Source organism: Pseudorca crassidens, chromosome 8 (assembly GCF_039906515.1).
Source record: "Pseudorca crassidens isolate mPseCra1 chromosome 8, mPseCra1.hap1, whole genome shotgun sequence".
NCBI lineage: Eukaryota > Metazoa > Chordata > Mammalia > Artiodactyla > Delphinidae > Pseudorca > Pseudorca crassidens.
The window spans coordinates 13,115,469-13,130,624 of record NC_090303.1 but is presented as its reverse complement, the minus strand read 5'-3'; the positions used below and the strand labels follow the sequence as shown (position 1 = coordinate 13,130,624).

Here is a 15,156-nt window from a genome sequence, read left to right as displayed (position 1 = left end):
AACACCAAGTGGTCCCTCGCTTCGACGACATTAACATAAAATAAGGCACATACATCGCAAGAATCGAAACTCTGCAGCTCAAGAGGGTGAGCCGGTGAGTGAGGAGCAGGGACAGTCTAATTAGTTCTTTAGAAAACAAAATGGATTCGACATGCTTAACGTGGATGCCAGACAGCGGTACCGTGTATGAGCCTGCATTAGGAAGTAGCCAGGACCCTAGAGAGTTGGTCTTATCTCCCTAAATGCAAGGGACAGGGAAGTGGAGAGAAGACTGGAGGCTGGGGATGGGTTCCATCACAGGAGACGCCAAGTCTGCAGAGATCCATGTCCAGACGGGACACTTGTAAGTGGCCCCAGATCTTCCTTACACTATCAGAACAGATTGAAAACATACACTTGCCTCTTCCACCTCTCCTTTCCTCCATCTTTCTGAGAGAAGCCAAATACTGAGCTGAAGCATGAGTGTCTCCCGCAAATCTGAAGGCGGGAGCAAAGAAAACAAAGTATGAAGAGAAAAAGATAGGGGGTAACCCGGAGAATCACCAGAAACCAAAGGAAAAACAGAGGCACGAGGTGACAACCGTGCTCATCCCAGGCTCCATCCATCCTTCCACGTAGTGGCAAAGGTGACATGGGAAATTATAGCAATTGATAAATGCAGGACACATCTAGGAATGCTAGTGGGGAAAGGATTCAGATGGAGGAGAAGGAAGACAGGGATTGGATTAAGCCACAGGGGCGTGCGAGCTCAGACCAGGACCTGGAGATTTTGAGTTCGTGGCAAAAACAAGATTCATGGAATGGATTACTGATTTTGTAACCAGATCATGACCTGTGTGAAGAACACAGAAAATGCCTTGATCTTTCCATTGAAAAGTGGTAGAGACTCAACTCTCCTCGCTCAGATCACTACTTGTCTTTTGATTTTAGACTCTGTTCTGAAGTGGATGTTTCCTTTGATTTAAATGTAGGTGTTGCACGGGGAAGGGGGTGGGGATGGCCGGAGAACCTCAGCATCTCTCTGCTTTCATTTACTTGAAAGCAAACCGACTGTCTTAGCCAAAGTCCCAAAGGGCAATTTTACTTCCACACTGAGATTCTTGGTCCGAATGAGAGAACGTAAACATGAGAAAAATGGACTGCTCCTAGTATTCTTTCTATTTAATACTTTTATTTGATTTTGTCTAATACTCATTTAAATGGCAGGAATAAAGGGAAAAAGCCACATAATGGACTCATGAATCACTTTGGAAAAATCCAACTCCAGGGTCAAGGGGACAGAATACAGCAGGTAGCCTGAGGTGTCGATGTTTTATTTTCATAGCTTACGTATTTTTAAAAGTAAAATGCTGGATAATCCACATACTCTGTGCACACCTAGTATGTCTTTTATGTGTAGCAACTGCACCTGGGGAGTAGCTGCACTTTTTAAATCTTTAAATGTTTTAATCCAAAAAAGTCCAGATTAAGTCCACATGAAGGACAAACTGCATACAACACTTAACTTCTTAAATGGATGCATCACTTCATAGATAGGGTGCAAAAGAAAGGTATCCACACAGCTACAAAACTTCTTCCCCAGTGCTTTTAAATACTAAAAATATTTGAAGCGATTTATTCCAAATATCTTTGTCTGTGAGCTTTTTTCTTTTACAACCAAGTTTTATAAATCCCCTAAAATAGGGCACTTAGAATAGAAATACTCCTTCGCGATAGTGGAATTAACATATGTTAAGGACATAGCCAGTTGTGGGGTCAAGTACCTATATACTCAGAACTAGATATCATCAATTCTCAGTTATCTATGAAAATGGGGCAAGAGATGGAACTATCAACAAATACGCAAACCCACAAATATTCCCCAAACAAATTCTCCACGGTAGCTTGAATCTCCAGTCCACCTACCTTCTTACCAGAACAGATGAAAGTAACAGCATATGTCTGAGTGTCACCCAGCGCCCTTCCCCGTCTCCCTGGAAGAGCACTGAACATTCATGGACAGAAAGAGAGACAGGAGGCAAGGTCGTACAGACGTACCCACCCCAAGCTCACGTATGGACAGGAAGAATTTTAAACCCCAGTGGTGGGCACACCATGTCATGTGCAGGAGTTCCAAATTTCAACCTGTGTGTATCTGTCTAAAGCATGCTCTGAACTGAACTGTGGGCAAGGAGCATCTCAAAAACCTGTGACCTCTGATACAGTACACTCACAAGAGATTCCCGAACTCCCTCTCCATGTTCTGATTCTCGTGCCCAGTGTGGGAATTAAAAAACAAAAGAAACAAAACACGAAAACAAACGTTGAACACACGTAAAGGAAAATGGAAAAAAGCTGGAAGTGTAACCCCTTGGTCACAAGCACACCAGTTCCTATTTCCTTGGAGTAACAGAGAAACATGTCAAATCCTTTCATCTGCCCTCTCTCCAAAAAGAAAGAAAGAACATGCACATCACACACTTACACCGGTTTACTAAAAAAAAAAAGGAGGGGGGCAGGCTTACAGTTTTTAAAAAAAGAGGGTGTTTCGAGTGTAACAATACTGATTCAAAACTGAAATGGAAGACAGTTTCTCCCTAGAATACTTTAGGGTTTTTCAGAGTCCTTTTCCATAAAAGGAATATACTTGAAACACATCCCAGTTAGGTGAGATGAGATTGCTAAAACATATACAGAACTAAAAAAAACAAAAACGAAACAGCCAAAAAAAAAAAAAAAAAGGGTCAATTTAATCTTTTAAACTCCTAAAGTTTCAGGTCTCTTGGCAGTCTTTTTTTTTTTCCCCCCTAATGCCTACTGCATAACTGCAAGGAATTTGCTTTCTTCCGCGAGGGAAGTCAGCAGAGAACTCATGTCCCCGATTGCCATGTTGGTGGTGCTCAGAGACAGAGCTGGCAACGGGAGGGCGGCGCGTGGCGTGGTGAGGCGGGACGAGCTATGAGAAAGGTTCTGAATGATACTGGGGCTCAGGGCTCCTGACATCAGGCTGGCGTGGTCCGCGTCATCTATGATAGCATCGAAATCAATCTGCACCCCTTCCAGGTCGTGGCTGTCGAGGCTGTCCACTGTGCTCGTCACCTGGTTAGCACCTGGGGAGAGTAATTCAGAGTTTTCGGCACTCGCCCCCTGGAGCAGGCAGTTGGCTTCTGACACGGAGAAGGACCCAGTTTTCATGTCTTGCTGACCGAAGCCAATGGTTTGGTCATAGAACTGACCAGAGTAACTCTGCACATTCGAATAGAGCTGATGGGGCTGCCCTGGCATCTCCATCTTGATGCCATTCACCCTGCAGGTCTGACTTGGGTCACTGAGCTGTCCTGGCTGCAGAGCGAGGCCGCCCCTCGGCCCAGCCTGGCGCCGGCTGCCCCCGTAGCTGGCACACGGCTGGTAGCCCCTGACGGCTGCCAGGCTCGACGGCTGGATGCCGGTGCTGGGAGGCCCTGGCAGGCCGCTTTCTGGCCCTTGATAGACGTGGATATGTGAGGTAGCGCTACCGTGCCCCAGCATGTGCTGCCCGGGGCGGCCTGCCCCCTGGGGGTGCATGCCGTCACTGAGGAGCTGATGCGCCAGGTACCCCTGTCCCACCGGGTCTGGGCTGGGCATGCCGTTCACCGTGCTGCCAGCTGACTCGTTCGGTGCCGACAGGCCAAAATCCGGCTGGCTCCCGCTCCCTTGCACGGGGATGCTTTTCAGCTTTGCTGCCTGCATCCCGGCACCGCAGGCCCCGTCGAGCAAGCCGGGCTGCCGGGCCAGGCAGTTCCCATACTGCTGGGCCTTACAGGGCTGTTCGTGGAAGGCGTTCCCGTTGGTGCCCGCAGCTCCGCCGCCGCCGCCGCCGCCGTGGCTCACCAAGTGCTCCGGGCCCCCGAAGGAGCCGCCGTGCTCCCCGGGGGTCGGATACCCCCCAGTCGGGCCAGCCCCGCTTCTCAAGGGATTCTGTGGGTGGACGCCCACGTGGCTGTACAACCCGAAGGCGCGGGCGTGCTGCGCTGTGGACCGCTGGCCGCATTTCAGCTTGGAGGAGGACAGGTCGGCGCTGCCTGAGCTGACTTCGTTCCACTGAATGGGCAGGTCGGATTTACCGGCATCAGTGCAGGGCGGCTCCAGCCCGCGATACTGCTGGCTGGCGTGGCTGCCGGGCAGCCCAAGGGGGTCAAAGTCGCCGGGTCCGCTCCCCAAGCCGGGCCCGTGGGGGACTTTGCTGTCATCAGAGACGGTGCCCGGGAAGTGCTGCCCATACCCGACTGGGTTCTGGGAATTTAAATACTGCACCACGTCGTCGGGCAGGAGATCCTCATCGTTCAGGCCCACATCGGCGTCCATGGCCAGGGACTCCAGGGTGACGTTCTCAGAAATGCTCGGGGGACAGGGAGACGCGTGGAAGTGTCGGGACTGGCCCCCGTCTGGCCGCGTGTAGTTCTGAAGCACTAGATTACGCTTCTCCAGGGATGGAGGCAACACCGGAGGGTTGAAGCTGTTAAGGCTGTTGAACCGCTGCACCCGGGGCAGGGAGAGGCTCTCGGACGCCGTCCGCACCGGGTCGCTGGCTCTTCTCACGCCATTGCCCAGCGCATCCTGGGGCAGCAGCGGGCGCCGGCCGTACCCGTGCGCGCCGCCGTCGCTGCATCTCCGGGGAGGATGTACGGGAGGCAGGGTCCCCGCGGGCTCCCTGCCATCGCCCAGCAGGGCCATCCGGGTCTTAAGGCTCATCCTCTCCATGTTGGGCAGCGGGGTGGGCGGCGGACCGCCCGTGGCAGCGGCGTACTTGGCCTTCAGGCGGTACTGCTGGGCGGGCGTGAGGCTGAGCAGGCTGGGCAGGCCGTCGCCCTGGCTGGCCTCGCTGGACCTGCGCGAGGCGTCGGTGGAGATGGGGTCGTAGGAGTCGGCCACGCTCACGTTCTGGGGCCGCCCCTCGGCCTGGGACGCCTCGCTGGACCGGCGGCTGGAGAAGCAGGGCGAGATGCCGGAGGAGCGGCGGCTGCTCAGGTAGGCGGAGCTGATGGTGCTGGCGCTGCTGTCTCTCCGGTTGAGCAGGTTCAGCATGGTGATGTCCACCCCAGAAAGGTCGCTTCTGTTCGGGAGAAGGGGCGGGGGCCCGCCCAGACTGCAGCTGGTACTGGGCTGCGTGCCTGCACAGAAAGCCGGGGAGACAGGGGTTCATTTCAGGATGACTTAACACAGGTGTCGGCGAACAGTGACTCTTTTCGGTTTCTGGGGCCGGGCGGCCTCGGCCAAGGTTACCCATCGCTGCCCTGCAGCACCAAAGGGCCTGGGGACAGTAGTAAAGGGGTGGGTGAGGCTGGGTGCCAATAAAACTTTATTTACAAGAGCAGGTGGGAGCTGTACATGGCCCACGCCTGGTTTAAAGAAAACAGGAACAGCTCCCTGGATGAGTTAAGCTCCTTCACTGGTGCAGTGTAAGGGCCAAGTGAAGGGTCCCTGGAAGTATATACAGTGCTCAAGTTACAGGAAGTACCAGGGCAGAAGGCATATATGTAAGCTCAGGGCTTCCCCATGACATCCTATGCGGGTGTAGCGCACCTGAGCAGGTAGGGTGGGGGAGGTTCACCCTCGGGCTATGCTGCAGATTTTGAGTGTGATCTCAGAAACACAAACGGACTGGGGGCCGACGGTGACAAAGATGGCTTGCCTTTCTCTGAACTGGGCCATCAGTCAAAGTGGCTGCTGACCTCCTGGCTGCAGACTATGGAAGCCAGAGACAGGTGCTAACCCGGGATGCCTCTGTGGCTGGGATTTCCTTCCCCTGGTCTAAGAGGTATGATTTCACCATCAGAATACGAGTCATGCACAGTCTTACTTTTCATTTCAGGATTAACCTCTTACTGCCTGCTTTTAAAACATGGACTCTCCAGAAAGGCAACACTAATATTTATGGTTCCAGCATCATTTTAGGGCTGGTGGGGAAACAAGCAAATGCAAAAACCAAGGACCCGGGTCTGCTTAGTGCTCCGGCTGCCCCTGAAAGAACAGAAAACCCTGCGCAGACACGAGGACTGGCCAGAGCTCACCGTTTCCTATGAGAGGAGAGACCGCAGGGGCTTTGGGGGGTAGAATGGGATGCAGTCGCGGAAGCATTCCATTCACTTGTTTGAGTCTCTCTAGCTTGACGTGCTCCATCCATTTGGTCCCTGCCGGGTTCCTCCGGGCTTGCAAAGCGAGGGCTGTGGTTGCAGTGGAAATGGTCGAGTCCATGATTGGGGTTTCGTCAATGGCACTGAGGTCGCCCATACCACCTCCATCGGTTACAGGAAGCTCGAGCCCACTGTTGGAATAGTTGCTGATGGGGGACTGCTGGCTGCTGCATGAAGACTGACCACCAGGGCTTGGCTGAGATGTCTGTGCGGTCAAGAGGAAAGGAAAGAATGGTCAGCCAAATGATAAAGGCCAGGGAGCGGAGGACGAGCGATCACGCAGACCAAGTCCTGCGGGATTCTCAGTGGGTGGGATGAGGAGAACTACGTTCCAGTGAGTGGAAGCGGCCTCCCTCAACCTCGGTGACCGCGCCGCAGGCGGACGTGCAGCGGAGGGGATGGACAGCGGGGGTGCCAGATATGATGTATCAGCCACGGAACCCTGCCCCAAATGCCGGCTCTGCATCACACTTCCTTGTTGGTTCCCACCCCACCTCCATGACTTTATCCTTTGGGCAAATTACTTAGCCACTCTAAACGTCAGTTTGCTTATCCAGAAAATGGGGACAACTTATTTATCCTAGGGATTGTTGTGGGAAAGAGGCGTAAAGCCCTGAAAACACACGAAGTTCAAAAAGACCTGGATGACAGTAATTAATTGGCTTGGAGAGCGTTAGCAGTTATTATAATCGCTTTAGTCCTCGGAATATACGTTCCAAGAGCACACGTTAACTCCCCTCCAACCAGCCCCTCTATACTATTCCAGGCTGTTGTAACCTCTCTACTTTCCTTCTACATTTTCTTGCTTTGTAGAACTCCAAGCAGGGTGTAGGTAAAAGCAGTTGTGAGAGGGAAAATTTCAATCACTTGGCTTCTGCTATAGCCAGAGAGGATCCGCACTGCACTAGGAGAATTGGGCCCGGTTTCCCTAACCCCAACCAAGTGGACTGCGTAAGCCAGTTCTGCAACTCGATGGGAACTTGATCTGGTCCACTGGTTCTCAGGGAGAGAACGCCCTCCACGGGCCCCTGGCCGTGGGGACTGGAAAGCTCACTGTCTCCACATTTGGGAGCCCTCTATAGAATGGCCTGCATTGAGCAGTCCACACAACCTGGAACTGGCCCATCTAAAATTCCAGTGGTGCCCTGGTGGATAAACACTCTAATCCTTTAGGCAGAGATAAGAAAAGTGATGTTCAGAGAAGTTCAGTGACTGCCCAAAGTCACAAAGCGAATATTGTGATGACCTAGACTCCCAGACCGGCCTCCCTTCCATTCTTCTGTAGCACCCTCTCCGGTGTTACCTAAAAACTAAAGCCTGACAGCAGCCCAAGAGCAGGGACAGATAACTACACACACTCCAGTATAGACGGCTGTGGTCTCTGGTGGAACCACAGCGCTGTCAGCAAGGGGTCTGGACACCGTCATTTTCCGTGGAACAGTTTTTCCGAGAACACAGTACATACACCCAAGCAAATGAACACTTTCTAAGCGAGCACCACATGGTACACTAAGCGTGTTCTGGGCAACCAAGCAGAGAAAAATAAGATACACAAACGTGATCGTGAATGCATGAAGCCTGTTTTACGTTTTTGCTTCTGCAGTGTCCTGAACGGCCAGACCACCTGCTCCTTTGCAGAGAACTTAGATCATCCAGGGCTTTGGATGTCTTTTATGCTTGGATTGTCAAATCAGCATGTGTGTGTGTGTATGTGAATCTGTGTGTATGTACACACGCACATGCAGGCTCACACTTCCACAGGGCCTGGAAGAAGGCTCACACGCACCTACAATTAGAAAATGCGTAAAGGAGCGCAGACGTTTCAATATAGATTAAATTGCCCACAAGTGTATTCAGATCTTGCTCTAAGAAGATGGTGCACGTCTGGTCCAAGCATAAATTTACACTAGTCAATATGACAATTAAATAGTCTTTGAGAACATCTGCTTGGTCGGCCCCAGTGTGATTTATTATGAAAACCTAGACAAATAGAATGATGGATTTCAACATCTAACTCCACATTTCCACATGCTGAAATGTTCAAAACACATCACTTCTATGTTGGAAACATATCTGAGTAACGTCCACTACTAAAAATATCACAAAGGACAAAGACGAAAGAAAAGTGAAACAAATAAAAGTTAAATGAAAACAAAACAAAGAGAGCAGAGAAGCCAAAATTCCCTCACCTTATTACCCACTGTCCTTAGGAAGTGAGAAGAAGACATTTAGGAGCATTACACAGAAGAGAAGTTGGAATAATAAGAAAAAAAGGAGAAAGAATTTAATTTATAGCATGATGAGCAAATCAAAGACAAGTTTTTGAAGAAAGAATATTAGAAATGTATATCTGTACCTTAGTAAATGCCTATGAAGATATCTACTTATATTTACATGTGTGTGTACATATTCATAAAATGGTCTCCCGTGGAAATTTGAGCCTCAGTTTCCACACCGGTAATATAAGGGGTCTAGTCTCAGTCTCTGTGAACTCTTTCCAGCCCTTTGTTTCTATGATTTAATTATTTTATAAAATATTTCACATCTTGGAGAACCTCAGATGTCACTGAGCAAAATCACTGTAATTTTTTTTTTTTTTTTTTTTTGTGGTACGCGGGCCTCTCACTGTTGCGGCCTCTCCCGTTGCGGAGCACAGGCTCCGGACGCACAGGCTCAGTGGCCATGGCTCACGGGCCCAGCCGCTCCGCGCCATGTGGGATCTTCCCGGACCGGGGCCCGAACCCGTGTCCCCTGCATCGGCAGGTGGACTCCCAACCACTGCGCCACCAGGGAAGCCCCACTGTAAATTTTTATTTCTACCAATTTTCTTTTTAAAGAATGGGTGTTTGGAGAAGAGATAAGTTTTCTTTTCTTTCTTTTTTTTAAAACTTTTTTTGCTATGGATGTACATTAAAAGTACAAGAGATTCTGGGTTCCTAGGATGTCCTAAAAACATTAAATCATTGTCTTTCAATGACATAATCTAGGAGACCACAAATTCACTTTCCTTGTTTCACTAAACACTTGAGGATAAACGGTTGAATCTTTTGCACAATTATTATATAGGTGGACTTTATTTTAGGAAATTGATAAATGCTCCCCCCCAAAAAAAGTACATAAAACACAGTTTACAAATTGATTAATTCAAAAGTATAGTGATCAGTCATAACACGTATATAAACTTCTTACTAAGGTGTTTTTTTAAAAAGCAAAGTAGGGCTACCCACTGGGAAATAATGATACATCTGGATAGATTATTTGCATGATTTTGGGCTAGACTTAGTGTCACTTTCTAAGACTCGTAAGAGTTTAAAGACAAACTCAGTAAGTCATTAAATTCCACTCTATCGATTCTGAAATTTTATGTGCATTAATTCCCGCCCAGACATACCGCTACATGGTGACATAACTTAGGAATTCATAGGATGTCCATACAATTCTTGGACTTTTCTAATTTTAAGCAAATGCTTCTTTGAACTGAGTAGAAATCTGCCTGTCTGGTCATTTCCATGCATCTGGAAGTCTAAACCTGTGACTTCTACCTAGTACGTTTCTTCCACATCCCGAGATTGACAGACTAGAACCCAAAGCGCAGAGCTGACCGCATTATACATATGCCAAATACAAATGTACTATATCTCCTCTGATCGCTACTCTCTTCATTTTTCTCGTTGTCTTTGGAAAAATTTTAGATAGTTCATTCTGGCCCAGGCATAAGGCAAAATCACCAAGTGAAGTTTGAAAGGAGCTGCAACAGTAGCTTAATCCATGTCTCCTATTGTCATCCAACCATATGATTTTTGCTGATGACATCTTTCAAATCCCTCCCTTGCTTTCCACCTCCTCAGTTCAGGAACCACTGCAGATACGGTCTCGAAGTCTATCAACCAGTCTCTAGATTGGCACTGGGGTTGTCTTTTCTAACAACTTAGAAAACCTAAAAAAATCCCTTTATATCCTCCCCCACTTTTTCCTCTAGCACATTCCCCCGGGGCCCCAAGGCTGGGGCCTGGCCGCTCCCGGTCTTGCTCTCCAGCATGCGGTCCTTCGCCTCTCTGAGCACTGAACCTGGCGGCCACCTGCCCCCTGCCTTCCCGTCGTGTCCTCGAGTGCACTGGCTCCGAACCCTGTGACCCGGACTTGTCTTAAAGCCCCATCACACTGAGTTGCGTTTGTTTCTTGGTCTCCCTATCCCACTGGACTACAGACCCATAAAGAATAGGGGCCGTGGCTTATTTATCTTGGGGTCACCAGGGCAAAAAAGTCAGGAAATATGTTTACAGAAGGACTGAACGGAGGATTCTCTGCATTAGAGACCTGCTGAAAAGGTGCACTGTGGTGTCTGTCGACCTGCCGCAAGGTGGGATGCTTCCAGATGGATTTCAAAAACCAGTTAGGAAACCCTGGAACTCTTTTCTGAGCTGAGCTCTGCCGTGCAGATCAACCTGGGGTAGGCCATCCGGCTCAGGGAGCTCTGACCTCCGGAAATCAAACAGTGGGATGCAGTGAGAACGGGGCAGTGAAGTCCGTCCCTCACCCCTGCCCTCAGCGCCCTACCTGGCCCCTTTAAACACCTGGGAGAACGTTGGGGAAAACCGGAAGGAAAGCGAATGACATACCATGGGCTTCTCCGCCTTGACCGTTTTCACTTGGAGGCATTCTTCCCGCTTTGAGGTAGTGTTGCTGAGGTCCTTTTGCTCCCCGAGGGCTCCCTGAGTCTGCCGGCCGGGTGACCTAGACTGTGAGTGGCCGCCGGAATCTCGTGGCGCCGGGGGCCTGGGATGCACGTCCCCACGCTGCTTCTTGGTGACGTGAGCCTCTGGGCCGTGCACGGTCTTCACGTGTTTCCGGAGGGAGCTGGGGTCTGTGTAGCGCTTGGTGCAGCCGGGGATTTTGCACACGTACGGTTTCTGCCAAATGCCCCAAGGATGAAAGAAGAGGTTGTTATCAAAGCGGTTATTCCCCCGCCCGACGGTCTTTTGTGGCTACTCGTTATATTTTTAATTCTTTCAAGCACGATCACAAGGCTGTGAGGTGTTCAAAACCCTCTAAGTGGTGCAAAGGTTTAATAAACCTTTAAGAATCCAGCTTGAATATGTTCTTATTTTAGAGAGTGCTTCAGGGTGCGCGGAGAACGCGTAAATTGCGCTTATGTTCTTGGAAGCATTTATCCTGTGAGTAGGAAGAAGTATCGTGGTGTCACGTGGTGCTCAAGGGATAATTTGATGATGAGGATGGTGGTGATGATACTGCTGATGATAACAGAAGAAGGCTAAAAGACACCCATCCTTTAATGAGAAGAACGCTTTGGGGAGAGCTGGTGTGAAGACCTTTCTTACAAATGTCCTGGTTCTCAGACCTAATATCACTCTACCTCCTTTGAAAAATGAGCTCTTTACACATTGACACAGTAAAAAAAAAAAAATTGCCTGCAGCCTCTCCCGGGTTAGATATCACTAAAATACTTTCCTTTGGGTTGTATTACAACTGCGGGGGTTGTTCAGGGCTCAGAATATCCAGGACCTTTCTGATCTTCGAAGTCGTAAGCCCTGTCCGAGTGCTCACGAATGCTTACTCGTAAACCGATGAGGGCGGATGGATGTCGTCCTGGAGACGAGGATTCCTGCATGAGGCTCTGCTCGCGAGTACTAAGATCTAGAAATTAGTTCATGCTACTTTTCTCTTCTACGTGGGCCAGTGATCAAGCCTACAGATACAGTCATAAAAAATTATATGGACCCTTATAGCTGAGTATTTACTCGCATCACAGAACTCATGGCATTGTATTCATGACCAACGTCAGAACTGTGATTTCGTTTACTTCCCTTGAAATCTAATATATTCAAGGATACTTACATGAGTCTATATTTACCTCTGTGTATACCAGAATATGTGCTATTAGGTAAACAATAGTCATAAAAGTCATGCTTAATATAATGCATCCATTACAGTTATATTAAAAAGATTCCCTGTCTTATAGAATGATGCTTTTTCCCTAAAAGCCCAAGAACAGACTGAGAGCTACCTAAAATGATGAAATGTCCTAAAGGAGTGAAATAAAGATTCCAGAAATTATCTTGAGAGACCTCACCTCCAAATTTGCGATTCTTTTGGGTAGAATTGATTCCCATTAACCACAAATTACTTCTACTCAGGAGCCTGTGTGATTTGCAGCATATATATATAATGAAATGAGCACATCAAATTCTATGCATTAGGGACAGAAGAATGGCTCTGATGATTAGTGCTATTACCGTATAGCATCTGACCTCGGCCCTGTGCTTTGCTCACTCTGCTGCTGTGACAGACAGACAGGAATGCATGGGGTAGGGAGAGGGAACACAAAGCCAGGCCAGTGTTACATGTTTGAAGAGCTACTCTTCCCATAAATATCTGCAGGTACGTATCACGGGTTAGCTTGGAAATGGGAACACAGCTAGAGGTGGAATGAATCTGCTAATGTTCATGAGCTCCTGCATTTCCAGGACCAACAGAACATACAAGTACATGTGTGCCCATGTGCCCTTGCATGTGGACATATATAACAGCCACCTACAAAAAAACTCCAAGAACACAGGGTCAGGAAACTTAACTTCACAAGAAAACACATTAACTCAGTTACGTTTCTTGGCCCCCAGATTCTGTTGTGATGAATGACTGAAATGCAATCTCATGGTAGGTAAAGATAAATGTTGTCAGGATTCTGAGTTACCCGTATTTCCTGTCCTGGATACTTAACTTTTGGTACTGTCATTGCCTTCTTGACTCCCTGAACTGAAAGGTATTTTGTGAAAGTGGGGATACTTATTCTACTTGACTGTGTAGAATGTATCCAAATAAAATTTTTGGTAAACATTTAATGGCCCCTACTATAGGCAAGACTCTGAGCACAAAGTTTTATAAGACAGGATCAAATCTCAAGGGGTATAAAATACGGTAGGAAAAATAAGACAGCATGAATTATCTACAGTACAAAGTGTGGATGCTAGAGAAGGATGTGGACAGATGTGGACAGATCACCCTTGGGATGATCGTGGGAGGCATCAATTTCGTTTCTGTATCTGGGTATAACGCCCGGATCATGGGGTCAGGGTACGGGCTAAATCAGACCATGTGCACGTGGTGCTTACCACGATGTGATGTGGGGCACATAATAAGTGCTCAATAAACAGAGATTTGATTAGGAAGAGGCGTCGTAGTTGGGTCCTGAAAGACAAACAAGATGCTGAAGGATAAAAATGAGGGCAAGAGGATGCAAAAAAAAAAAAAAAAAAGTAGCCAGAGCAAAGGTCCAGCAGCAGGACCACTTCAGGCATGCAGGCATGGCTGTCTGGAAGGTGCCATTCATGGTCACCATTGTGAGAGGTCAAGGGAATGGTGAAAGGGAAGGCTTGGGTCCAGTGAGAGCAAATACAAGCCTAAGGAGTCTAAACATTTCCTATGGGAAAAACGGAGCCACTGGAACTTTCTGGAGAGGAAGATACAACCGAATCAGAGCTCCAGGAAACTGGCTTCGTCTGGTTTGGGGAGGAACGGGAGCTCCCTGTTCTGGAGTAGGGAGCCCGGTCAGAGGCCACTGCGATGGTTCAGTGACCCTAAATGGGCAGGGCAGCCATGGGGGCGAGAGGGAGGAGACCTAGATTACCCGAATGGGTATCGCTCCCTTCCTGTTCTATTCCACCCTGCTTGCCTCATCTAGAATGGCAAAGTGCTCGGCGGATAACTAGCTATCAATATTTGTTCGGTGAAGGAACTAAGATACAAATAAGAGAGCGAAGAAATGGAAGAAGACATCTAGATTTGCCTACAATTGCTTGATGATGCAAGTCTGGATTTCCTGGATACACTTAATTTTGGTGTATCTGAAACCGTCCATCATTCACACGCAAGAACGAGGGCTTTCTCTATGTGGAACAGAGAAAAAATGATTTACGTGTTTGTGAATAAAATTATATTTATGTGTTTATGGCCAATGTTAATAATTTATTTTAGGTAAGTTGCTCAACCTTGGTGAAAGATATTGTGGACCAAGGTATGTTTTCATCTCATGATGGATATTAAACTCTCTACAACATTGCACTTTTTACTGCACAGAAGAATTCATGTTTAAATATAATGCACTTAATTAAAGCAAAGAGACATGGGCACACATTTGAAGTCCATAAAAAGATACAAAGCTCTGTCACTATGTTTATATGTAAAGTCCTAACATACCCAGGGCCCAAACTGATCCACAGTAACAGGAGAGAATCTACAGGAATGAATGCCCTCTAAGTTTCCAGTCACAATTGTACTTAAATACATGAAATGTAAACATATTAATTAAATTCTAAGTTAATCAAATCCCCTAAAACATTTTAAATTGAGATTTAATTCACATCCCATACAAATAACCCTTTTAAGCTGCACAATTCAGTGGCATTTAGTACGTTCACAATCTTGTGCAATCGTCCCCAGTATCAAATTCCAAAATATCTTCATTATTCCAAGAAGAAACCCTGCACGTATTGGCAGTCACCCCTATTCCCCCTCGCCCGGCCCCTGGCAACTACCAATCTACTTTCTGTCTCTATGGATCTGCCTCTTCTAGACCCCCTAGAAGTTGGTACAAAACAAGTACAGCGGATTATACCGCAACTATCGCACACTGTAAAGCATTTTTGACGTAAAAGATGGAGATGTGGCATCTCCTCTAAAACATCTGCAAACGCTGGATCAATAATGAGATCCTAAAGGACTCAGGCTTCCTTATTCTACTATGAACCATTGAGAAAGCGTCTGTATAAGTGAGCTCATGTGTGTGAGTTTATGTGTGAGTGTGCTTTTTTTTAGTGTGGCTAATCCTCTTAGAGATGTTTTTGCTCTGTCAGTTAGGTTGAAAAGAAACTTGGTGAGGACCATCTCTGCCGCCTTCAAGCCAATGGCCAGTGAGCTGAATGGTCCACTTTTACCAAATTCCCTCTCCCAGCTCTCCATCTGGAAGATCAAGAATGGGCCTAATCGG

At 47.9% G+C, this 15,156-nt stretch overlaps 1 protein-coding gene across 2 annotated transcripts in view; it reads right to left on the bottom strand.

Annotated features, from left to right (window-relative positions):
• Positions 1-203: 203 nt before the first annotated feature.
• The window catches only part of GLI3 (GLI family zinc finger 3), a 285,323-nt gene continuing 270,370 nt past the window's right edge, over positions 204-15,156 (bottom strand). For both annotated transcript variants that reach the window (XM_067745853.1, XM_067745854.1), the window contains 3 exons: positions 10,772-11,062; positions 6,030-6,357; positions 204-5,129 (listed from right to left, as the gene is read on the bottom strand). In XM_067745853.1, the coding sequence (XP_067601954.1) occupies positions 2,794-5,129; positions 6,030-6,357; positions 10,772-11,062 (2,955 nt within the window). In that variant the 3' untranslated portion in view covers positions 204-2,793. The remainder of the gene's footprint in view (positions 5,130-6,029; positions 6,358-10,771; positions 11,063-15,156) is intronic.